This window comes from Barbatula barbatula (genome assembly GCF_947034865.1).
Source record: "Barbatula barbatula genome assembly, chromosome: 2".
In the NCBI taxonomy this organism is placed as follows: Eukaryota; Metazoa; Chordata; class Actinopteri; order Cypriniformes; family Nemacheilidae; genus Barbatula; species Barbatula barbatula.
The window spans coordinates 28,411,503-28,437,076 of record NC_136767.1 but is presented as its reverse complement, the minus strand read 5'-3'; the positions used below and the strand labels follow the sequence as shown (position 1 = coordinate 28,437,076).

Sequence of the window (25,574 nt, the reverse complement as noted above, 5' to 3'; positions counted from 1 at the left end):
GCTTAATGCGCGTTTTCACCATCGAGAAAAGACAAATATCACGTCGATCGGTTTCTCGTTAGTAATCACCCCTTAAATTCATCCATCAGTCAGATAAACAAAAGGAATAAGATAATCTATAAATGGTCTTACGGAGGAAGGTAAGCGTGTTTATATCTTCGTAAGAGTCTGCGTGTGGATATTTTGAAACGCATTGAGGGGATAAAGGTTCCACGAGATTTGATATGATCGTGGATGTTTGATACATTGTGTCAGTGTGTCAGTGTATCAATGTAACGGGTGCACGCGGCGGCTCTTTAATCTACACTTGTTGCTTTAACTCATTGTGTCCCGTGCTTGACACTTAACCTGTTTATTTATAGATTTGTGTATATATATTTTTCCTATATCTAAACAAATTTAGTTTAAAATCTGCTTTACGCATGAAGAGGGTTTACGCTGTTTAAATGGATGTAATGGAATTCTGAGGGGTTTCATGTTTATAATGGGAATTGTATTGATTTTAATGGAAACTAGGTTGCTTTCTGTGGACCTCTGTACTGGTAATGTGTTTGGTTCTATTGGTGGGATGTTATCTGGTGGATGGGAACCAATCAAAACCATTAACTCCTACTTGGAAAAAAGACCTAAAACACACTACATAAAGACATTTTGTATTCAATTTAAACATACAAAAAATGTATTGTTGTTCAGCGAGGTAGATGAAGATACAAAACTTTACCGAACTGTATACTGTATTAAACCGTATCATTTATCCCACATGCTTTTATAGGTGTGCACGTTATAGCCTACTATATCTTTACTAATAGATTCTAAACCGTATAACCTAATCATGACAACAGGGCCGTCACTGTTTTTTAATATACTTTATATATTATTGTACGATAATTGTACCGTAATATTATTATCGCTAGGCTTTATATTTAGACTGTCTGTACTGTTAATACTAGGTATCATTCTAAATTTAGGGCTCAGTTTTATTTTTCGTCTTTATTTTGCATTTAACACAGATTTTCATTCATTACAGGTTCCTGCAGAATGATGTTGTTAAACATTTGAGAAGAGAGAACAGGTGAGATCTGTGCATTCGTCTCATGTTCACTCATTCATGGTCTTCAAACATTCTTCTGAGCGAGGATAAAAATAAGCAGCTACTTTTGGTTTAAGCAGTGGGAGTATTATTTTGCATGTTTTCATACTATAGCACATACATGTTGTATTAGTTTGCAATTCATAAATAAGTTTTGGATGATGATGATTTTCATGTGTTTGCAGTTTCCGTGCATGCTCTGTGCTGTGTAACATTACATGCATCCTGCATGCATCTCTCCTCATCCTCATTCCAGCTGCATGCATCCTGTCATCCATGAGTTCACATCTCTGTCACACCTTCCATTAACACCATCATGGACAAAAAGTGTGATAACAATAATAACGCTAATGTTCTCTTCTCCAAGAAGGGCCCGACCAAACACACCTGCTGCGGGTCCCGACCCGGTTCGGGTCCCGATCTGTTGCGGGATGTGGAGCGCCTCCGAGCCGCGTTAAGCGTGGAGCGCAGTCGTAACCAGCAGACACACCGGCGCTTCTCTCTGGAGCTACGCAAGCAGCGCGAGGAGGCTCGGAAGGACCGCGAGCGAGCGCTGAGGGAGCTGACGTACCGTCTCGAGCAGCAGAAAGCGCTGGAGTTGTTGCGGCAACGGGAAAAGTTGGGCCGCGAGCGAGCAGCGGAGGTCCGGCGTTTGTTGCGCTGGCGGGGTCAAGAGAAGCAGAAACAGACCCAAGAACTCCAGCGTCAACTGGCGAATGAGATTACTGGGATCTGTAGTTCAAAGGTGTCTGCCGGAGAGTCTGGATGTAAAGGTAATGGGGCGACGTACTGTAAACTTGAGGAATTGATAAAGACGCTGATTGCGCAGGCGAATGGACGACAGGTTGCTATGCTTCAACGGCTCCAGCAAGAAGTGGTGATAGAGAAGAGCTACTTTCTGTGCCACTTGCTCGAAGCCCACGTTCGCCCTGTCCGGGAGGATAATGAAGACCAAACAGGGTGCGTTATAAACCGAACCAGGCCGAGGTCAAAGAGCTGCGTGCACCTGCTGAGCGGCATCCAAGGCCACCCGGAATCTTCAGGCAATGGAAAGCTTGGTCTGTTTCGTTCTCGCTCCCTGTCCCAGACGCCTCCGAGTGATTCTCCTCAGCTTATGAAGAAGGATTCTGAAACGCCTCCTCTCAGCTCCTCCGCAAAAGAAGAGGAATCATGTAAAGCAGATGTTTCAGGAGATAAACCTCCGACATTTTCATCGGATGAAGAAAAGGACTTTCAGACTCTCATCATGCTGGAGAAGCAGAAGAGCTCGCCGTCCAGATGTTCAGAGGAAAATATGGATATGGTAAGACTTTTATTTTGTAGCATTTGACCAGATTTGGCTAAGGTGGAAAAATAAACAAATGTTTGAACATTTGCGAACCCCTGTTGGTTCAGGAGGGAATTGCAGGGGGTGCATGAGGTACACCTTGTGTTTACCAGCGCATATTATTTTTATTAAAATAAATAAATGTATTTGAAGTTATATGTTGGGTGAAGCTGTGGGGCTAAGGAGACCAGATATGGGATAAGTAGAGAGAGGGAATGAGGCAGAAACACAGGCCTTCTCATTTCTGGTCTCTTTGTGCTGACGGTGTGGTCCACGGGGCTTTTGAATAATTCACGCAGAATGAACCCCCTCAATTTCTGGTTACTGCCACAGCGTTAAAATTCAAATTAAACCATGAAATTCAAACCTGTTTTCATAGAAAGGATGTTTAAGTGCTTCAGAAAGGGAAAGACAGCGTAGTTCAACTTTTGGATGTTGGCCTGATAATGTGTTGATGTAAAACATAAATATTCCATAAGCGAGCCTTTAGATCTTGTAATACTTATGTAAATAATATTTTAGGGATGGTTAACCCAAAAATTGTCATCAGTTATTCACTCATGACATTCATAAGTGTATGTGACTCTAATGCCTTCGGAGTGTGTGTCTCAGATATCTACATGAACAATGAGGTCAAAAAAGGGGAATAAGGTTCGATCCAAAACTTTAAACAACGCTTTTCCATGAAGCTGAATTCAGTCTGTGTCTTAGATGAGAGGAGAATAAACGAAACGTGCCAGTTTACTAATTCATGGTTTGTGTGTGTGAGAGAGAGAGAGAGAGAGAGAGAGAGATTGACTGGTTAAATGAGTTTGAGGTTAATGTAGACGTTTAATTGAACACGCATCTATCAGAGCGACTGGAGAAGAAACGGCGCAGTTGGATCACATTAGAGGAGATTAGATCATCTCGCTCACTAATGTCTCTGATGGCTGCTCTTGATGTTATCATTAAATTGTGCACTTCTAAATGTTGCGTGTTGTGTAGTATAGAACTGTGTGTGTGTTGTAATGGAGGAGTCAGGGTTCTGTGTGTCGCATAACTGGGTCACCCCCCCTCCCTTCTCTTTCGGGGTTACATTCTGAATTATTAATATTAGTTCGAGATCAGATCAAACATCAGTCGCCGTCACACGTCTTTTACAAATATCTCAGGGATCATTCATGTGGTTTTGTGCCTTGCTGAGGATTGAGATGATGAATGGTATGTCTGGTTGTGCAGAGCGGTTGTGTAAAAATCCATTTTGAGGATTTGTAGTGTTGTGCCTGTGCCAGATTGTGTTAAAAAGTAAAGTTCACCCAAAAATTAAAATTGTAATAAAATAATAAAGCCGCGTGCAACGGTTGTGTAGTTTATCATTCTGTTGTGTTTTTACGGTATCTGTGAAAAGTATCGCTGTAGGTTGGATTAAACCTGTGGTTTTGAATTTGTCTCTCTGGCTGTAATGTCTCTGGTTTTGGTTTCTTTCTGTGATTGAATCTTTCTAACAGACTCATAAATGCAGTGCTGGTTTTGTGGCTGTTGTGAAGTCATTGGACGTTTGTGTGCTGCTCAAAACATCAAACGAATACTCCACAGTTCATCTGGAATAAAAGACCAGTGGAAAGAAACAAGAAAGTCTTTCTGCTCTTTTATCAAACGCTTGTTAGTTCACATGTTTCATTTTACAGGATTCCAGTTTGACCTGGATTTCGATTTCCAATGCTCTGAAACTTATGCGAAATGCTTTAATGTAAAAAAATATTACAATGTATTTTTGATTTCAGGAAATTGTGTTTTATTAGCGTTCTGTTAAGTGTGGTGTGTGTGTGTGTGTGTGTGTACGGGCGTGTGTGCGTGCCTGTGTGTGTGCGCACGTGTGTGCATGCATGCACGTGTGTGTTATGAGTGTTGTAAACAAAGAATAAGTGCAAAAAGAATAAGTTGTGTATATTTGTGATTGTAGGGGTTATTGTGTGTGTTTGTTTGGGTGGTTGCTTGTATGTTATCATTTTTGTGTGACCTTTTGAGTGTGTGTTTTATAAGTTGAGTTCATTTAGCGTCTGACACACGTTGGTAAAGTGTAGAAAAAAAGAAAATATTTCATCTGAAGTTGTGTGTTATGTATATTACAAAATGACCTTTAGCCAGTACCTTTAGAACCGTTTCCTTTTAGAAATTGTTTAGAAGTTACAATCGCCATGTTTTTCAAATGAAAGTCAAGCAGATGTTCGCGTTAGACGCTGCTGCTTTGGCATAAAAAAGTGAGCATGATCTCAGTTATGTTCATTTGAAAGAACAGAAAAGTCTTCTGTTTGTCTGTACAGCTGTCTGGTGCAATCCTAATAAAAAAATGCCTTCATTGTTTTTATATTGTATTATTGAATAAAGCATCAGAGCAGACATCAGTACATTAAACCCCACTGAATATAAACTTGTCATAATTAATGAAGCAGCCAGCAGTGTGGCAACCGTCCCGTGAAATTGTGTCTCTTTGTTGCGAAGACCTGCCATCTAATGAGATGTTAATGGACCTTGTGTTTTACCTAAGACAGCTGTCTCGCACACACACACACGGGGGGTGTTCATTGACTTCAAGTTATTCTCAACGGGAGGGTTACACTCTATCTGTGTGTGTTTGCTCAGTGGAGAGGCAATTAGAGACACATTTTTCCATGAGAGACTTTGCCAGTTCAGCTCCACAGAGATGGGCAGAATTACAGGATAATTTCATTTGAAAACCACTGAGAGTTTGTCAGTTTTTGTGGGTATGCGTCTAATATTTAATCAACATGGATTCTCAACCCCTTGACTTCCATATTGTGTTATTTTGCGATGAAAAAGATGGGTGATGGTTTTTTCATTTTATCTTAATTTGAAGTGGCTTTTGGGTGACATAATAAAGACAAAATGCACTCCTGAAACTCAAGCACACACTTATGTTCAGGATGTGAAGACTGAAGGTCAAGTTCCTTCTACAAAGCATCCCCACGCGTTTCTATGGTAACGCATCTTTTTCCATCATTCTCATGCCGTTTTCTGTGAAACAATGTGCATTGATGAATCACGCAGGAACGTGTGTGAAGAATTTAAACGCAGTCCATTTTGTTTGAATCAAAACGTGTGAATCGAGTTTGGTATGCGAAAAGCGCTGTGTTTTTATTTCCTCTTTTGTATCTTCAATTCCACATTCCAGACGCGTCATCATCTCCTGCTTTGTCTTATAACAGAGAACGCGCGCGTGGCCTTCATACGGTCGCTTTCCGTTCCGTTGCGTGGCGCTGCGTCGCAGTTGATCAATAGAGAGACATCGTTCCAGCGTCATCTCTATGGCAACCATCCCGCTCTGCAGCCGGGATTGGCTCTCTCCCAGTGCCTGCGTGAATGTGATAGGAGGACCCAGCCCCCTCCTCTCATCATAAACACTCTCTCTTGCTCTCCTCCTCTTCGTCTTTATGTTGTTATCACACCAAACACACGTTTGAGAGCCAGCGTGACCGCCGATGCAACGCAGGATCATTTGCAGTCCTATTCCTTAACGACCGAGCGGAGGAGGCGATAAGGATGAAAGACTGGTGCAATGAGCCGGGCGCAAATCCAGTCTATAGAGAAAGAGAAATTGAAGAGACCTGTTAGAGAATAAGACGTCACTGTCTTGGCTTTAAATTCTGTCTGTTCATGGCTGTGTCTACATGTGTCTCTGTCACATGGATGTTCGGCTGGGGTCTCTTCTGTAACGGCAGCAGCGGAAGGTTGAGGAGACGTTACCGCAGTACACGGGGTGGGATAGACATCTCGATGTGACTGAAAAACATCAGAGCATCATCTGTCAACCTCTCGGTGTCTTGGACTGTACCCTGTCAGATTTTTGTTGTGTTTTGGAGATGATTTGTTTATAAGACACTGTCAGCGATGTCTCTGTCTTTCATGAAATGCTTTGTTTTGAAGGATGTTTTTTTATTGAGACTTGAGGTAATGTGGACAGTTTATTTCTGGACTGTGTCTTTAAGAATTGGCAACCGCTGTGCTGCTGTTTCGTATTGTGTCTTTGCTTTTTTACTTGCACAGATGAATCATTGTTTTGCGCGTTTCTAATATATTAGATTTTTACGAAGTAAACTTATTTTTACCTTCATGTCGGTCCTGCTTCCTTAGTCGGGAATATAAACTTGAACGTGCGTTATGCATGACCTGTGCACTAGGCCAGATCACCCCGGGCCCCCACAGAATGGTTCCCCTACACCAGACACAGAGATGAGTAATGGCGATCCCGAATCTCCAGCTGGGCCTGGGCATCCGGACAGAGGAAATCCGTCGGAGAGACCAGAAACTCTGAGTGTGACAAACCTAGGATCTTCTACGACTAATGGAAATAGCATGACGGTTCCAGCCACTTTGCTGGGAAAACGGCACCATTCTCTGTACGAGGGTCTTAATGGATGCGAAGCAAGAGGCTTTGGAAAGGTAAACATTTCTGTCGTGTTAACCCTCATTCATTCCAAACGTGTATGGCTTTCCGTGGAACACAAAATATTTTGAAGAATGTTGGTAACCAAACAACACTGACCCCCGTTGACTTACATTGTGTTGGCTCAAAACCACTGAGACTTTTGTCAAAATGTCTTCTTTTGGGTTACGGAGACGCACGACATGAGAGGCTTTCAAGTTTTGTTTAGATTATAATATGACAGCAGCTAAATTCAGACGGAGTGAATGACCTCAACCCACATTCCCCGCTGCAGATTTAATGTAGGACAGTGCAGGATTCTCGGTGCGGCCTCATTGAGAATCAATAACTGCTGCGGATTCACTTGTTTCTGTTACAGACCCGATCACGATGAAGGTGTGAGTGATGGGTGGATAATGCATCCCTGTTGTCATGACATCATTTCCTGTTTTGTCAGATTTACTGTATGGCTCAGGTGATTGGCTCATGTAAAACCTGGATGTGGTGCTGATCATCCATTGTCAAAGATGTCAAAGTTTAGTTTGTGTACTGTTGCACGCACACAGTTTTCTCCAGGAATTGTAGAGAACAATCCTGAGTTTGTCTGATTTTCAGTACGTAAAATATGGTCAATCTTGTGTGTAATATGCAGCGTGGATTGCAATTCTATGTAAGATTGCATCCGAGATCAGTATGAGGAATTGAAAGTCTATTCACTGAAAATCTTGACTTCAGTCAATATCAGATTTTTTTTCACTTCGCGGTTATTGTTCCCGAAAGAATTCCCATTAACAGTATTATTGTGGTATAATGCTGTCAGTCAAATTCAACTTTTTGAGTTTTCTCTTTTTTGACAAACAAATCACACTTAAAATTTGTGTGAAGGGATTTGAAAGCGAGTTTATTACATTGTGGCTCTAATCTGGTGCGAAATTATTTATAATATTTTCATATATGTATAATTGACACGGTTTTTAATAGCACGGTTAATACAAATACCGGTATATTGTGACACCCCTGGTTTGTTAGAACCAGTTGCGTTTGACATCAGTGATGATTGTTTGTGAAATATTAGGAAGTTCTCATTTTGTTAGATTTGTAATGAAATGTGGGTTGAGTTTTATTTTTACATTCACAATTTTACGTACGTCAGAGTATAACGTCTAGCTGCAGGGCCAAAAAACAGGATTGAGGGATGAAGGGGGATGTTTGGACATGGAAGAATTGCGACGCTAAGAGAGGGCGGATGGCGGGCTCTTTGAGAAATGCTCCCATGGGATGCTGGAAATAGGGATGGGTGAATAGAAAGATGGATTTTGGCTCATGCATGATTGAATTCATGGCAGGCGTGTGGCCCCCTTATATCGGGCGACCCCTTGCTCGTGACTTCCCTTTCAAATCAAAAACGTAGCCCTGCCGGGGGCGGCCAGAGTTCAGAGACTGTCTGATATTTAAATGCCTTTTTAGAGGACGTCCAAATCATCCGAAGGACAAGTCAGCACTCCTGTTCTGGTGTTACACCGTCTGCTGTTCTTACACGAAGCTAATAATTGGGGGGGGATTGGTGTCATTGTGAAGTACTATGGTTCTTTTTGAACATCATTAACGTCTGTTCTTAGCAGCTCCGAACACAGTAGTGAGCTGATACCGTGGTTTTCTTTTTTTATCACTTAGATGAGTTCGTTTTCTTCACGAAATCGTGGGTTGCTCATCTCCACAAAGACAAAAAACATATGCCCGCCATCCATATGTCTTGCATGTTTGTGTTTTGAAGCCTTATGATGGATTAAGAACAGATTTATATACTTGGTTCTCTTTCTTTCTCTCTCTCTCGCTCTCTCTCGATCATGCTCTCTGCCAGCAGATCTTTAGCAGTGTTTCAGGGGCCGGACGGGGTCTTAAAATGATGAATTACAGATTATTCCCTCGAGCTGTGAGCGCTGCAGGGGCAGGAGACACAGCGTGGGGTGTGTGTGACTTCTTGTAAGCATTAGCAAGTGTAATAATGAGCTTTTGCATTATGGAGCTGTTGGAGCTGTGTCATCTGTCGGTAGGTCACATGATGGAAGATGCTTTTTTCCCCGCTAGATTCAGGTTTATCATATTGAGTAAAAGGAGCAGAGATATGTGGACACGAGTCTTGCTTCGTTTTCTAAACATCTTGTGAACAGCTTAATGTGTGTGGTTACGTCTTTAATAAAATGGGGTTCTGTTAGATTTTAAAAAGCTTTGAAGTATATTTAAACAGTTTGAGGTAATGTTATAGGCCTGTAAGTTTTGATGTAATGCACAAATAAACCGCCCCCTTTCTTTCTCCTCTTCACCTCATTTTACCTTCAGCCTATGATTTTTGTCCCTCATAAACATGCAGTCTTCAAAGGTCTTCCCTTGATAGGGGGCTAGAAACCTTTCCTTTTCAGCACGGTCAATGTGAATCTTTAGCACTTTATATCTTGAAGTGTGATATTCTAGTCATATTTTTTATTGAAATCTAGTTTTACATTTGGGAATCTAGTAACACTTTGCAATAAGTTGCTATTAGTTAACATTAGATAACAATGAACAATTTAGTTTTTCAGCATTTTTTAATCCTTGTCTATGTTAGTTCAAGGTGCATTAACTAATGTTAAAAGTGACAACGTTTGATTTCAATAATGTATTAGTAAACGCTGAAATTAACATGAACTAATATTTATAAATGCTGTATTACCATTGTTCATTGTTAGTTCATTTTAGCTAATGCATGAACTAATTTGTTAATAAATAGCACCTTATTGTAAAGTGTTACCAGGAAATACAAAGGGACATCGCCAACCTGGCATGGGTAATAGTGTTTTTATAGAACGTTTCCGTTTTTAGTACATGACTGTCACCCGTTGTCTCGAGTGTTGAGTGTTTCTACAGTATGGGCTTGATTTTAAGAAACTAAAATGGTGATTTAGTGTGTGAATCACCCTTGTTATATGCTTCAAACTCATTTCAATAGAGCAAAAACAGGCATTTCTTAAAAATTTAGTTTTTCAGCTGTTACAAAAGATCAAGAAGATCAGAATATAAGGAACAAGCGAGATTGTGTTATCTGATTACTGAAGTCCTGAACTGAAATACACCTCTGGGAACTGTGTATGTGTGTGCACGCGTGTGTGTATTGATCTGGATTATATTTTCACACTGGCTGTGTCTCGTTTCGGAAGGCTGCGTCCTCCAGAGGTCTCATTTGAAGCCCGCTACGTCACCGGGACTGTCTCGTTTCATAAAAGCAGATAGGACACTCCGTATGCACCCTTCTAATAAGACCTACTTTCACGAGAATTCGGTGGATCCTTCGTCGCTAGAGATAACCCACAATTCTTTGCGTCGGCCATCGTCTGTTATTTGAATAAACGGCTGCAGCTGCACGTTCAATCCAATATGGGGTGTTTAAATGTTAACAGTTAACAATTTATGTCGTGTTTTTTAAATCTTAGCAGGCATATGTAGTAAATAGGTTTTCAAGTGTTAAGTGATTTTGAAACGTTTTAAAACGGTAAGATATATTTTTTAAATTTGTAAACTCTTTCGGCATTGTTTAGGGTAGAAAATAACCAACTTAAAATCATGTAGAAATCCTTTAAATTAATTTGACAGGTCTGCGAGTGCAATGTATTGTCACAGCAATGTGGTACTTCCCAGTTTCCTTTTCTGCCATTATGTCCTACGAAGGACGTCTCGTTTAATTCTAAATTGAGGATCCTCCGTATACCGCATGCTTTAGAGCAGAGGTTCTCAAACATTTTGGGGCCAGGGACCCCTTACAGCAATTTGTTTTTCCCTAGGACCCCCATAACTAAACAGTGATTAAGTATATGCTTGCAACAATTTATACTCTTAAATGCCACTGGGCTTTATTGCATTGTTATATTTAACATAATTCACCATTTCAGACCTCTTTTGTGTAACTGAAACAGATTTCAATTGAAATCACATTAATTTCACTTATACTTGCAAACAGTGGGTCATCATTTACACCTTAAGTAATTGATCTTAAAAGCTTTCATAAATCAACTGTACCAAGACTGGCATATAGCTCTTTTTAACACAAACATTTAAATGATGAAAATTATAATCACTTTTTTAAGTTTATTAAATACAGTAAAGAGATGATTCACCGTAAATTTTAATTCTTCAATCATTTACCATCATTGTTTATTCTCCCTCAATTTGTTCCAAACCACTTTGAGTTTCTTCTGGTGTACACAGAACAAAATATTTTGAACAATATGGGAAATCAAACTTTTTCTGGCCCCCATCCGAAATCTCTGCACGTTAAAAAGTTAATATTACCTCATGTTGTGTCAATCTCATTTACACGGCGACTCTGAATTTTGTACGTCATCTGTGTTTTTCGCATCCGTTGCAAGCATTTTGAGAGGCGTTTTGACAATTCAGAGACAACCTACGGAAAAACACATGCGAAAATTTTCGGACTGTGTGTGCAAAGACCTTTACTGTTAAAATTAACACGTAGATAAAATTGTGTGATTACAATAAATTATTTTATTGGCTATTATTATCCTTTTATGTTGGCGGCTTGTGGTGATGATAATTGAGATACTGTGTACTGTGTATCTTACTATAGTTTTCCTTCTTTTTAATCAAACCAAGTCTGTATTTGTTTTTAAGCTCGCAATAAGGGCATTTTTCTCAGAAAGGCAAGATAAAAATGGGTTGTTATGAATCGTAGTGAAAAAAAGTCAGAACTGAGAGACAAAAAGTTGCAATTTCCTTTTTATTCTTATTCAGTGGCGGAAACAGGCTTTATATACAAATGGAACAGTTACTAAATGTCTTTAATAATATTAATTTAAAAATGGGCATCTGAAAATATACTGCAAATGCAAAGAAAGTCAAACAAATTAAAATGAGTATCATCAGTATGGATTATGCTCTTTTATGAAATATCATATTATACTTCGCATACTTACCATAATAGCTTAGGTCTATTCAAAAAGTATCTATATGAAAATGACACTTTTCAATGCATGCAAGACACTAACGACTTAAATACAAAAGACTGATATATTATTTTTTACATATTAGTAAGTCAATAATGTAACACTTTTTTTCGGCGTGTTTCGATAGTATGGAGCAAGAGGAAAATCTGCAAGAAAACACGCGTTTCCGATTGCATTTAATGCGCCGCGGAAATCTTTTCGCGGACCCCCTGGACACCACTTTGAGAAACCCAGTTTAATAGGATGAGACCTCCGGAGTACACAAGGATGCAGCCTTATGAAATGAGACACAGCTTTTGTGATTCTCCTGGAGCCCTTTGTAGATGGATTTCAGATTTCCAAAAAACGCAGTAGTTGTTTGTTAAACGATTTTAGAGCCATTTAAAGCAAGCATCCACTTCATTCATTCACTATTATCTGTATTTTCACTCGGCAGCTGTCGGGTTCTTCAGATTTGACGGACGAAGTTCAGATCAAGACTGAATCAATGGTATGTTCGACTGTGTTAGTTATGAATTGTATTTATGAACATATTAAGATAAAAATTAAGGTTATCTCATATTTTTTATTTACAAACATTACTGTTTCTCCAAAGGTGATAATACATGCCATCTTTTCTGGTATTTTCACCTGTTTGTCCAGGTTTTATTTTACGCAAAAACATGCAAATAACAATGTTTTTTATTGAAATTTGGTAACAAATATTGAAACTAGTTCGCAGAATGAAACAAAATTGATAATTTGACCTAAAAACAACTATAAATAGTAGATTTTTAAAGCAGAAAAACTCTTAAAAGCTCTTAATTCTTTCCACGGCCGTATATATAGACAGACTGAATGTGGTCACTATAATTCAGGATGGACAGTACACAGATTCCCAGGAATTATTTGGTATTTGTTGATATAAACATGTTCTCCTGTTTGTTGTTTTGATGTTTTTGCATGTATCTGATGCGACTGGTTTTACTGCAGCGCTTTGAGAAACTGCAGTGACCCACATTTCTCTGCATGAAAATCGCAAGACAAGTGGAACGATGCTTCAAAGCTCTGCTTTCATCCAGGTGTGGGATCTTTATCCTCTGTTGTTCCTTCCGCTGCCCTGTCAGTCGTACTTCATGTTGTTATAGATACGCAGTCATGTCAATCAAAGCTCAGCAGGTCACGCTCAGTCATCAGACAACCCCAAAAACACCCCCCCTCCATCCCACCTCTGTATCCCCCACGAAAAGGGCTTTAAATTAAATTTGGGGAAATTTAACCGTCAGAGCAGATCTGAGCGTGACCCAGAAGCCCACCTCTGACTCTCTGATGTGCTTTGGGAGAAACACTTGTGTGTTGATATCTGACTTCAGATCAGTCGACTCTGGGAACCCACTGGATGACTTTTGAAAGAAAATTTCCATAACTTTGATTAGGACTCCAAACGTTTCCCCAATGCTTTAAAAGCCCACAGAGCACAACAAAGAGAATTCTGATGAGTCAGACTGAATCTCATGAGAAATGTCTGGCACATATTTTGCCTCATATTTGGCAATAGGAAGTTGTGTTTTGTGTAAATGAAGACAGATTTAAGGATAATTAAAGGGATACTCCACCCAAAAATGAAAATTCTGTCATGAATTACTCATCCTCCAGTTGTTCCAAACATGTATAAATGTCTTGTTTGGTTGAACACAAAGAGAGATATTTTGTAATAATGTCAGCATCCAACTGTTCTGAAGCACCATTGACTGCCATAGTAGGGAAAGTTGTAAATGGTAGTCAAAAGTGACCCAGAACTGTTTGTTTTCCTCCATTTCTCCAACTACTTTGTGTTGTTTCCTACTATGGCAGTCCATGGTGCTTCAGAACTGTTGGTTGCTAACATTATTACAAAATATCTCTCTTTGTGATCGACCAAACAAAGACATTTATTCTTGTTTGGAAGTAGTTCATGACAGAATTTCATTTTTGGGTGGAGTATCCCTTTAAGAATGATTGGGATCCTTCCAAATTCTCCAAACTGTATTCTAATAAAAAATAATTTAAGTTTTAATGAATCGCTTTATTTTGATTTCATATTTAAATGTTGTAATGAAGATTTTTTTTACGTTATATAAGGAGAATCTGTGAGGGTGTTAAAGAAAAAGTTAAGATGAACCGCTTTGTTTTGTCAGTTTGTATAAAAGCTTTGGCTAAATAATTCAATGTAAATGTAGGTTTGCCATGAAAATTATGTCAAACTGCAGTAAATACGCAAGACGTTTCAAAGAATCTTAAATAAAACATTATTAGATTAGATTAGATTCAATTTTATTGTCATAACACATATACAAGTACAGTGTAACGAAATGTAGTTTAGGTCTAACCAGAAGTGCAATTAGCAAGTGCAGGATATACAGTTAGAATAAATTCAGAAAACAATATTGAGAAAATATACAGTTATGAAAATATTTTACAGTAGGTATGTTCTATGAAAATATGACAGTAGGTATGTACTATAAACAAAATTTTCAGATGACTATATACTATGAACATTAACACTATGAACATTAATGTACAGGTGGATATGTGCAGATAATAATTTAGACTAAACAATAGTGCAAGTGATTTAAGTGTGCATAGATTATTGACATTAGCTATTAAAGTTGCAATGCAATAGGTGAGTTAATGCAGTTGTTGAAGTAACAGTGCAGTGGATGAGTTAATGCGGTTATTAAAGTTACGGTGCAGTATGGTTTCAGTCTAGAAGATGAGTTAATGCAGTTATTGAGGTTACAGTGCAATAGATGAGTAGATGCAGTTAATAGTTACAATGCAGTAGATTAGTTAATGCAGTTAATTAGGTTACAGTGCAATAGATGAGTAGATGCAGTTAATAGAGTTACAGTGCAGTAGATTAGTTAATGCAGTTATTGAGGTTACAGTGCAATAGATGAGTAGATGCAGTTAATAGAATTACAGTGCAGTAGATTAGTTAATGCAGTTATTGAGGTTACAGTGCAATAGATGAGTAGATGCAGTTAATAGAGTTACAGTGCAGTAGATTAGTTAATGCAGTTATTGAGGTTACAGTGCAATAGATGAGTAGATGCAGTTAATAGAGTTACAGTGCAGTAGATTAGTTAATGCAGTTATTGAGGTTACAGTGCAATAGATGAGTAGATGCAGTTAATAGAGTTACAGTGCAGTAGATTAGTTAATGCAGTTATTGAGGTTACAGTGCAATAGATGAGTAGATGCAGTTAATAGTTACAATGCAGTAGATTAGTTAATGCAGTTATTGAGGTTACAGTGCAATAGATGAGTAGATGCAGTTAATAGAATTACAGTGCAGTAGATTAGTTAATGCAGTTATTGAGGTTACAGTGCAATAGATGAGTAGATGCAGTTAATAGAGTTACAGTGCAGTAGATTAGTTAATGCAGTTATTGAGGTTACACTGCAATAGATGAGTAGATGCAGTTAATAGAGTTACAGTGCAGTAGATTAGTTAATGCAGTTAATTAGGTTACAGTGCAATAGATGAGTAGATGCAGTTAATAGAATTACAGTGCAGTAGATAAGTTAGTGCAGTTATGAAAGTGGTCCATTAGTGCAAATGAGCATATTTCAGATGTGCAAGTGAGCAGTATAGAGTGCAAATGATGCTGTGGGTATGTAAACAGTCCAGTAGAGCAGATAACATGAAGTACTGGTGTGTACAGTTCAGTCATGCATGCAGCCCTGTAGTGCAGTGTAAACAATGTTATAGCAGCTTGGAGTTCTAGGTAAGAGAGGTAGTGGAATCAGTGGGGGGCAGAGTTCAATAATGAAACAGCTCTGGGAAAAAAGCTGTTTCTTAGTCTGCTGGTTCTTGTCCGGAGGCACCGGAACTGCCTACCGGAAGGCAGGAGAGTAAACAGTCTATGAGCGGGGTGAGAGGAGTCCTTGAGAATGCTGCGAGCTCGACGCAGACAGCGTTTCTTCTGGATGTCCTCAATGGCAGAAAGCGTAGTCCCTGTGATGCGCTGGGCTGTTTTCACCACCCGCTGCAGTGCCTTGCGCTCAGCAACAGAACAGATCCCGTACCAGACTGTGACACAGTTGGTCAGGATGCTCTCTATCATGCAGCGATAGAAGTTCACCAGGATAGTTGAAGACAGTTGGTTCTTCTTCAGTGTCCTCAGAAAGAAGAGACGCTGGTGAGCCTTCTTGACCAGGCATGAGGTGTTGGTGGTCCAGGACAGGTCCTCCGAAATATGAGTCCCCAGGAACTTAAAACTGGAAACACGTTCAACAGCCATCCTATTAATGTGGATGGGGTCGTGTGTGCCTCCTTTCGCCTTCCTGATGTCTACGATGATCTCCTTTGTCTTGGAGGTGTTAAGGAGCAGGTTGTTGTCTGAGCACCATGTGGCTAGGTGCCGGACCTCCTCCTTGTATGCAGTCTCATCGTTGTTGCTGATGAGACCAATCACCGTTGTATCGTCTGCAAACTTGATGAAGGAGTTAGATCCGTTCACAGGCCTGCCGTCGAGTGTGAAAAGGGAGTAGAGAAAGGGGCTCAGTACGCAGCCCTGTGGTACACCAGTGTTGACGGTGGTGGTGGTGGAGCAGATGTGGCCTAACCTAACAAGCTGAGGCCTGTTTGTCAGGAAGTCCATAATCCAAATGCAGGTAGAGTTGTTAATGCCTAGGTTTCCAAGTTTGACGATTAGCTTGGAAGGGATGATAGTATTGAAAGCAGAGCTGAAGTCTACAAACAACATGCGTGTGTAAGTGTCCTTATTGTCCAGATGTGTGAGCACAGAGTGCAGCGCCATGGACACTGCATCATCCGTGCTCCTATTGTTGCGTTAGGCAAATTGGTATGGGTCCAGTGTGGGTGGTAGGGAGACCTTTAGGTGTGCCAGGACCAGCCGCTCGAAGCACTTCATAACAATGGGTGTGAGTGCTACAGGGCGATAGTCGTTAAGGCATGTCGAGTTTGAATGTTTTGGGATGGGCACGATGGAGGTGGATTTAAGACATGCTGGAACCACTGCTTGGGCGAGGGACAGGTTGAAGATGTCCGTGAAGACCCCAGCGAGCTGCTCCGCACATGCCTTGAGTACACGACCAGGGATGCCGTCTGGGCCAGCAGCCTTGCGCGCGTTGATCCGGCTTAGTGCAGTGTGAACATCAGTGGAGTTAAGTGTGATGATTGGGTGATTGAGCTTGGTAGCGGTTTCCTTATTGTTTCTCTCAAAGCGAGCATAAAAGTCATTAAGCTCGTTATTCAGGGTATTCCTAAATATTTAAATATTGGGAGAGTTTATTTGCAAAAAACGGTTAGATTTAAAAATGTTCACAAATCCTGTTTATTTATTGCATGTTTAATGTTTTATTTAGGTTTTTTCAGCAATTATTAATTAGAATAATGCACCGTAAAAACATAAATTATTATTATTTAGCTTTTGCAAATGAACAGATTCTTGACATGATTTAAAGATTCACTTGATAATTTGTCTTCACTCTTTCGTATTAAGCTCATTCAGGCTCACACAGCACTCGTACATACATTTATTTACATTTTAAAAATGTAGTACTTTAGATCATTATATCTCTATTGTTGTATCATTTTCTACATCATTTTCTACACTTAACTCTGAGAAGAACATACTGTTATCTCAATGTGATCAAAACATCATCAAACAGAAGGAAGGAAATCATGTGAGAGAATCTATCCAGCGTCAGGGAGGCGTACAGCAGTCGGTGATACCCTGACCGTGGGGGCAGCCCAGATACACACACAAACTCATTATACGCTATTTAAGCTCTTCTCATTAATGAAAAATTCACACAGCTTAATTCTTTTCAAGAGAGATCAAAGAGCTTGTAGCATTATTTATTTATTTATTTACACGGCCCCTCAGAATGCAGCGTATGCCTGTTAAAGACGCCTCGCTGTGCTGGATGTATACCTCTACCTCTTTCTCTCTCACGCTTTGTTTCTGTCTTTGTCTTTTTGTCTCTGTTTTCTGTCATTTGTTTACCGTACAGTGAATCCAGGCGGCTGAAATTCTAAAAATAATGTTTTTTAGCAGAGCATCACACCGGATCGTGTGAAACGCTTTGAACATCACAGGGAGAAGAAATGGTGCTTTCGCTTGTCGATGTTAAGCTTTTGAACGTGTGTTTGTGGAAACATCCCCACTGCAGATGAATCCGTCTGTCTTTCTTTCTGAACGATTAATCCTGTCGTACTTATTTATAGTCTTCTTACTGCTGCGAGATGCCAAAACATCGCTAGGGTTATTATTGTTTAGCATCTTGAGTGTGTCCTGTATTCCAGTGGCGGCCGGCCAATAGAGGGCGCTAGGGCGCCGCCCCCCTTAAGCCACAAAAAAAAAAAATTAAAACAATTAAAACAAAAATAGTAATAATAATGAGAAAAACATCAGTATGTCAATATTTGTGTGTTTTAAATATGGAATGCACCCAGTAATACATGTAAAATATGATACAAAATCATATTTGCAACATTTCCTCTGCCTGTCTGACCGCTTCATCAGCTCTGGGGCGATAGAGAAAGCGCCCCAAGGAGGCGGGTCTATGTAGCAGTTAAGCCAATTGCTAATTTAAGATATGAATGTATGACATCAAATTTAGCCAATCAGCGTTCTTAAATAGAATCCAAGAAGGGCGATCATTTTATCGCCCCAAGCCCTGATAAAATAAGGACTGGGCTCTAGGGGCGCCATTTTTACTAAACGACAATGGCGAGCGCGGACGTTACTCCTCCAAGACCCAACCCTAACTCGGTGAAATCTCTCCTCCAAGATCCGTTTGAGAGGAGAACTTTGTCGGAGAAAGTTCGGGTGAAAGAGCTGGGCCCAGATCAACCTGACCTCTCAATCAAACAGCAGGCTAGCGAAAAAGGGAAGCAGTATATGCGCGGCTTCTCCCGTAGCTTCACACACACACACACACACACACACACACGTTTCTTTGTATATAGTTGACCTTAGCATAAAAATCATTCAGTTATATATGGTACTCTAAAAAATGTTAATAGTGTGTTTGCTAATATTACTGTATATATGTTTTGTATCAATTAATTGTTGCAGTTCTGGAGCACATTAACAATTAGTTACATTTAGTTTGATCATAAAATACTTTATGCTATTCTTCCAGTCAAAGGTTTGAGTTCAGCCACTTGATATCCATTTCTATATTATACATCCTTTATACAGTGTAAGAATTCCTATAAACTTTATAATAATTTAATGTTATTGTCCACTTTCCACTCTGTTCTGACAGCATGCATATTGTGTTGCCTATTTACTACCAATGGCACCAACAGCCTTTCCAAAAGATGTTACTTATATGTAGAAATAGTCAATTGTTTACAAGTTCAGTTTAAATGCAAATAAAAGGCTTGTGTTTGTGCATCATGATGTTTATGTTTTTGTGTACGAATGCCTCAACTTTTTAATATTGGCATTAAATAATTACTGACTATTTCACTGAGCACTGCTGTCCTGCAGTTTGTGTTAAATGTTATTGCGATGGTTACGGAAACAAAAAAGTATGGCACAGCCCCACCGAGAATATTTTTCACCAGCCGCCACTGCTGTATTCTGTACACAGAACAGCAGCTTCACTGCCACATTCCTGCATTAAAAAATCCTCTGAATCAATATGAAATGGCTTGTACGATCCATTCGACAGCATCATGCAATGTATTTCCAAGTACATGCAATGGGAATAGTTTCATTTGAACAGAATGGAGCACATTTTATGTGTCGGCTGAAAATAGGAGGACATTTTGGATCGATATACCGTGTTCTGTAGTGTGAAAACAAAGTGTACTTTTTAAATGATTTATATGCATCAAATGTCAATGAATATATATATCTCTAATGCTAGTTTTTTCCCTACATGTTTGCTGTCACACCCTAGGACACATTAACAGGTTTTATTTAATTGGCTTTTTAATGTCTAGACTCTCTTTGAAGCCTTGTGGGAGTCATGCGGCACAGCTTCTGGATGCAGATCGTTGTCTTTGTGAAGTTTATTTTTCACTTCAGGCCGTCAGTCACTGTTGATGTATTTAACGGGTGTGTACATCTGTATTTGTGTTTTAATGGTTCACGGGGGATTACCTAATACCTCATGAACTTCACCACAAAGACTGATGATGTCAAAAAGAGAAACCCCATCTCACAATGACTGCACCTTTAGCTGATGTTCGGATCATAATGTAGGACAAATCAGGTTGGCGATTGTTCTTCGAAGAATGTAAACTCTTTGAGCAGTTGTGCTTTTGTACGGTAGTCAACGACGAGACTTGTTAACAGGAACAGCATAAACCGTGTTTAAAGTTGGATTTACACAATAGTTGTTTATCGGGTGTCTAGTTTATTTATAATATTGTAAAGTTGAATTTATGTTCAATTTAAATAAGAAGAAATTGGAGTTATGCCTATTTTTAAACAGTACATTGTGTCGGTGTTCCTTGGATTAATGATTTATGTTGTATTAAAATGTATAAATGTATAAAGTTGTATTAAAAAACCATAAAGTAAAACTTTGTTAGGTAATGTAATCATCCTCATTTCATTTGAAACCTTTGTGATTCACTTCTGGAGATTAACATAAAGATATATTTTGAGAAATGTGTTTTATCCCATAAAATGGGAATCAATGGGGTCAATGTTGTTTAGATACCTACGTTCTTAAAGAGGTTTTCTGTCCTACAGATATGAGGATGCGATAATGATGAAAGGATTGTTTACTGTTTTTCTCATATTAAGTGTTGACCGATGTGTTATGGGCTTGTGTTGAAGGTTGAGGAGAAGGGGGGTCATGATGGTTTTGTCACTCTAATTTGCTTTATTCTTGATCTCTGACCTCACATGAGCCACCAATAACCTTGCTAGACAAGAAGGTACACACACGCGGGAGGCGGAGAGATTAAATTGGGAAAGTCAGTTTGGTGACAACAGCGCCATCCATTGAAGAATGTGTTGTGTCTGAGACCGTCCTGCCGTGACACTGTCTGATTGGTTATGTGTCTTGTGTTGTGCACTAGTGGAACTGTGTGTGAGACAGAATACACTCTCGGGTAGTATCTAACATCAACATGTGGATGCTTCTGCCCGCATGTGACTAATAAAAGGCCATTACAGGCTGTAAGTTGATGAAACACATTGATCTAGTCTATTATGGCTGCAGCGGGAATGTAAGCAGATGAGAAAAAACGCTGCCGCTATCATCTCACCGGTGACTCATGGGTAATATGTTGTTGGCTTGTGTCTGCTGGTTGGCACTGTGCCTGCACAGGCGATGATTATTAATGAGAGGTTTGCATTCGTGCTGTCCGTTGGGGAAGATGAAATGCTTAAAAAAAATTCTCCTTGTTTGTTAAGTTATTGAGGCGAACCCCCCATTTGTGTCGGTCGAAACATCTGGTTATATGGATTGATTCTTTTTATTTAATTCACTGTTATAATGTCTGGATTTACCTTTCCTGTATTATATTCTTTTCTGATATAAATACAGGAGTGTAGCCTTCTTGAAAGGATAGTTTAACCTAAATTCTCTCATCATATATTCACCCATATGTCATTCCAGATGTAAAAACATATATTTTCTGATATATATATATATATATATATATATATATACACCACCATTATCTTGGGGTAAACATTAAAGTAATCCAAATAAGTTTATTAAGCAATTAATAATAGTATATCCATGGCAACATTCACATCAGCCTGATCATTTAAAAATGCATTGTTTTGTTTACACTTTTATTAATTCTTTTTTATATTTTAAAGTCAGTTTGGTGACAACAGCGCCATCCATTGAAGAATGTGTTGTGTCTGAGACCGTCCTGCCGTGACACTGTCTGATTGGTTATGTGTCTTGTGTTGTGCACTAGTGGAACTGTGTGTGAGACAGAATACACTCTCGGGTAGTATCTAACATCAACATGTGGATGCTTCTGCCCGCATGTGACTAATAAAAGGCCATTACAGGCTGTAAGTTGATGAAACACATTGATCTAGTCTATTATGGCTGCAGCGGGAATGTAAGCAGATGAGAAAAAACGCTGCCGCTATCATCTCACCGGTGACTCATGGGTAATATGTTGTTGGCTTGTGTCTGCTGGTTGGCACTGTGCCTGCACAGGCGATGATTATTAATGAGAGGTTTGCATTCGTGCTGTCCGTTGGGGAAGATGAAATGCTTAAAAAAAATTCTCCTTGTTTGTTAAGTTATTGAGGCGAACCCCCCATTTGTGTCGGTCGAAACATCTGGTTATATGGATTGATTCTTTTTATTTAATTCACTGTTATAATGTCTGGATTTACCTTTCCTGTATTATATTCTTTTCTGATATAAATACAGGAGTGTAGCCTTCTTGAAAGGATAGTTTAACCTAAATTCTCTCATCATATATTCACCCATATGTCATTCCAGATGTAAAAACATATATTTTCTGATATATATATATATATATATATATATATATACACCACCATTATCTTGGGGTAAACATTAAAGTAATCCAAATAAGTTTATTAAGCAATTAATAATAGTATATCCATGGCAACATTCACATCAGCCTGATCATTTAAAAATGCATTGTTTTGTTTACACTTTTATTAATTCTTTTTTATATTTTAAAGTTTTCATGCTCATTTTGTTATGTGCTTTTGTCATTTGACCTATTATATGGCTATATCTAATTTAAATGTATTCTTAATAAGTTCATTAATTATAAATTATTTCAGTTGTGCTTTTAATTTAGTTTACTAAGAAAGCTGTAATAACCCTAAGTATGAATTCCTGATCCGAATCAATTCTGTTACTCTGTTGTACATTCATAAGTTGTAAAACTAGCACAACTTCAGATTCTGTTTCTCAAACAACCGTGAAGCATCTTTGCTGGGATTTCGCCTGCGTTTCATGGACAAATGCTGTTAAATTAATTCCAGTGGCTGTGTGTAGCTTTGTCTTTATCTGTCTCTCTTTGTCAAAGCCAAGTAGTGACTCATTTAACCCCACATTAATTCAGACGATGCTGCTGGGACTCCCATAATACATCAGTGTTCTGTAAAGATTGTTCACCTCTGTGCTGACCGCCTTTACTGAGGACTCAGGATCCTGCCGTGACATTTTGTGATTTTTCACACGTAGACATACATGTACACACACATAAACATGTGCACACACAGGTAATAGGCAATAATCGTATTCTCAAAGGAATTGCTCAATAAAGACACAGACCAGACACAGATGGTCGATGATTTCTGCCTCGTTGTTATTTGCACAGGTTAGAGATCAGACTTGATATGTCTAATAAAGTTTTTAATAAAATGTTTTTATTGTGCAGTTTGCTGTTTTATGTACTTTTTGTATGAAGTAATGAAATTGAACAATCTTCTACAGACAGAGCTGGATTCTGTTACTGTTAAAAACCCATAGTGAAACATGTTAAGAGCCGCAGCTATGAATAATGACTCGCATCGGTTACTGTATCACTGCTTCATGCATTTGGTTAAGAAATCTCTCAAAAAGAGATGAAGGGCAAACAGGGTGTGGGGTCGTGGTTAAGAATCTGAGCTGCTGTTTGATACGCTGTTTTTTTGACGAGCTGTCTTTAAACGTTGTGCTTATTTGAAACTTTTCATGTGTCGCTTGCCATGCTACTGTGTTACCACAGTCACATATATACAGTATGAGTGCGTGTGCATGAGTCATTGAAATGAATCTGTACGTCCAGCTGTGACGCTGACATTAACCTCTCAGTTTGGGTGATGTCACAGTCAGGGGTTGTCTGAAACCCATGACAAGATCAGGGGCTTATGTGCGTGTGAATCAGCCGGGGGTCTTGGGTCAGTATATGCGAGTTGGATGGGTTTAGACCGACCATGAAATATACAAATAGACTTGGTTTTGTTTGTAACAGCCGTCAGACTGCTCACGTCTTGCCAGGAGCTTCAGCTCTGCTTATTGTGAATTGGTGATGATTTAATGGCGAGTTAATTGTCGCATATCTCTGAGCATTTATGTAAAAGTTCACACTGAACAATGCGTATATTTTCTTTCAAGAGAACACAGACCACGGAGTTTGTTACTTGAAGTGTGTGTGTGAATGCCCGTGTATGAATGTGTGTGTGTCAGTGTAAATGAGGCATTATTTAAGAAGTGCCTGTGGTATTTGCTTGGGATGATGATTCATGGACTGCGGTAATAACAAAATTATCGTCCGTCTTGCCCGACGGTTTGATGGGGTCATACATCATTATCATACTATGATTTGATGTCAGTTTATAGAGCTTCTGGAGGAATTCCAGATAACTTTGTGATCAGCCCACTGAACCTTTGATTTTACAAACTCTGTGTCAGTAGTGAATCGTAGTAAAGTACAGTATTAAAAGAATAGTTAACCTGAAATAATAATCCTTTGCTTGTTGTTATTTATTTTGAGCCTGCTTTTATCAGTCATAGCTTTCTGTGGTTTTAAAAGGTCACAACTGAATTGTTGTTATTCAGGCTGTTACTGTAAATGCATTTTGATGCAGCGAGTCAATAACTAAGTCTAAACACGTTGTTATCACGTTGTCTAACTGTGTGTTTGTGTGTCAGAGGAGATGGTGTAATCTTTAGCTTTCCGAATTGATCCTCTCCCGTGTGAAGAGGAGAGAAGACAGCAGTGAAAGGGTGTGTGTTTGCGTGTATGATGGGAAGAAATGAGATGGAGATATATTGGATGGGATGTCTTTGCTAGTGATGCTGAGGTCTGCATGTCTTGGATACACACACACAGTCAGTTGACGGACGCCTCTGAATCCGTCACAGTCCTCAGGAGGAACGCCAGCAGCAGGGTCTCTCTTTATGACTTATAGATGAGTGTGGGGTGGCTGAGGTTTATTATCCCCCAGTGTGGCTGTAACCCCTCTGCATCAATACTGCACGGCTTTCATTTTTGTTTTATAGCTGGTGAGCTGCCTACCTAGACAGCATTTTATAGCATCATGCATCAATTACACGTGTGCATTAATAATAATGTTAAATGAAGCTGTTTCATACATCAGCTCTTGTACTTGAGAGTTTATTTGTTAAAAAGATCAAATGTACAGTATCACAGCACGTTTTGGAAATTGCTCACAACCCGATTTTGTAATGAAATGGTTTAGCTCCTTAGAGATCTGACTGTTTGTGGAGGAGGATGCGCTCATTTTCATTTTATTATTCATTTATGTTATTGTGTGTGGTGTGCATTTGTACGGTGTGTGTGTGTCCTGGTGTTACTAAGGTGTTATTTCAAGTGCTGAAATGAACCATTTGTGCAAAATATATATTTTAACTAAATATATTCTTGTGTATATTTGTTATAACATAGTAAAGAGAGTTAACATTTTTGAAGATGAACACAGAGAACTGTTTGGCTGCAGGAATTCTTCCAAATATCTTTCTTCGGGTTCATCAGAACAAAGAAATCTGCACAGATTTGTACCAACTCGAGTACATTTTTATATTTGTGTGAACTGACCCTTTAACTGGCTAAGATTATCATATGATAAATATTCATCATATAAAAAATTACTAACCCTTCTTTCTAAATGCTTGCTATGTCACACGAAAAGACACATGCACAGTATATTTGTCAACTACATACCATTGTTTAAAATGTATGTACAGTAAAACGGTATGTATAATGCAATATTGGTGACTTTCTGCATTGCATGTTTAATTCATGTTCAACATGAATGCATT

At 39.1% G+C, this 25,574-nt stretch overlaps 1 protein-coding gene across 6 annotated transcripts in view; it reads left to right on the top strand.

The window, feature by feature from the left end:
* Positions 1-25,574, top strand: part of tspoap1 (TSPO associated protein 1) — a 63,530-nt gene continuing 37,956 nt past the window's right edge. For all 6 annotated transcript variants that reach the window (XM_079448295.1, XM_079448298.1, XM_079448294.1 and 3 more), the window contains exons 1-3: positions 1-140; positions 1,028-1,072; positions 1,276-2,393. In XM_079448295.1, coding sequence (XP_079304421.1) covers positions 1,407-2,393 — 987 coding nt within the window. In that variant the 5' untranslated portion in view covers positions 1-140; positions 1,028-1,072; positions 1,276-1,406. The remainder of the gene's footprint in view (positions 141-1,027; positions 1,073-1,275; positions 2,394-25,574) is intronic.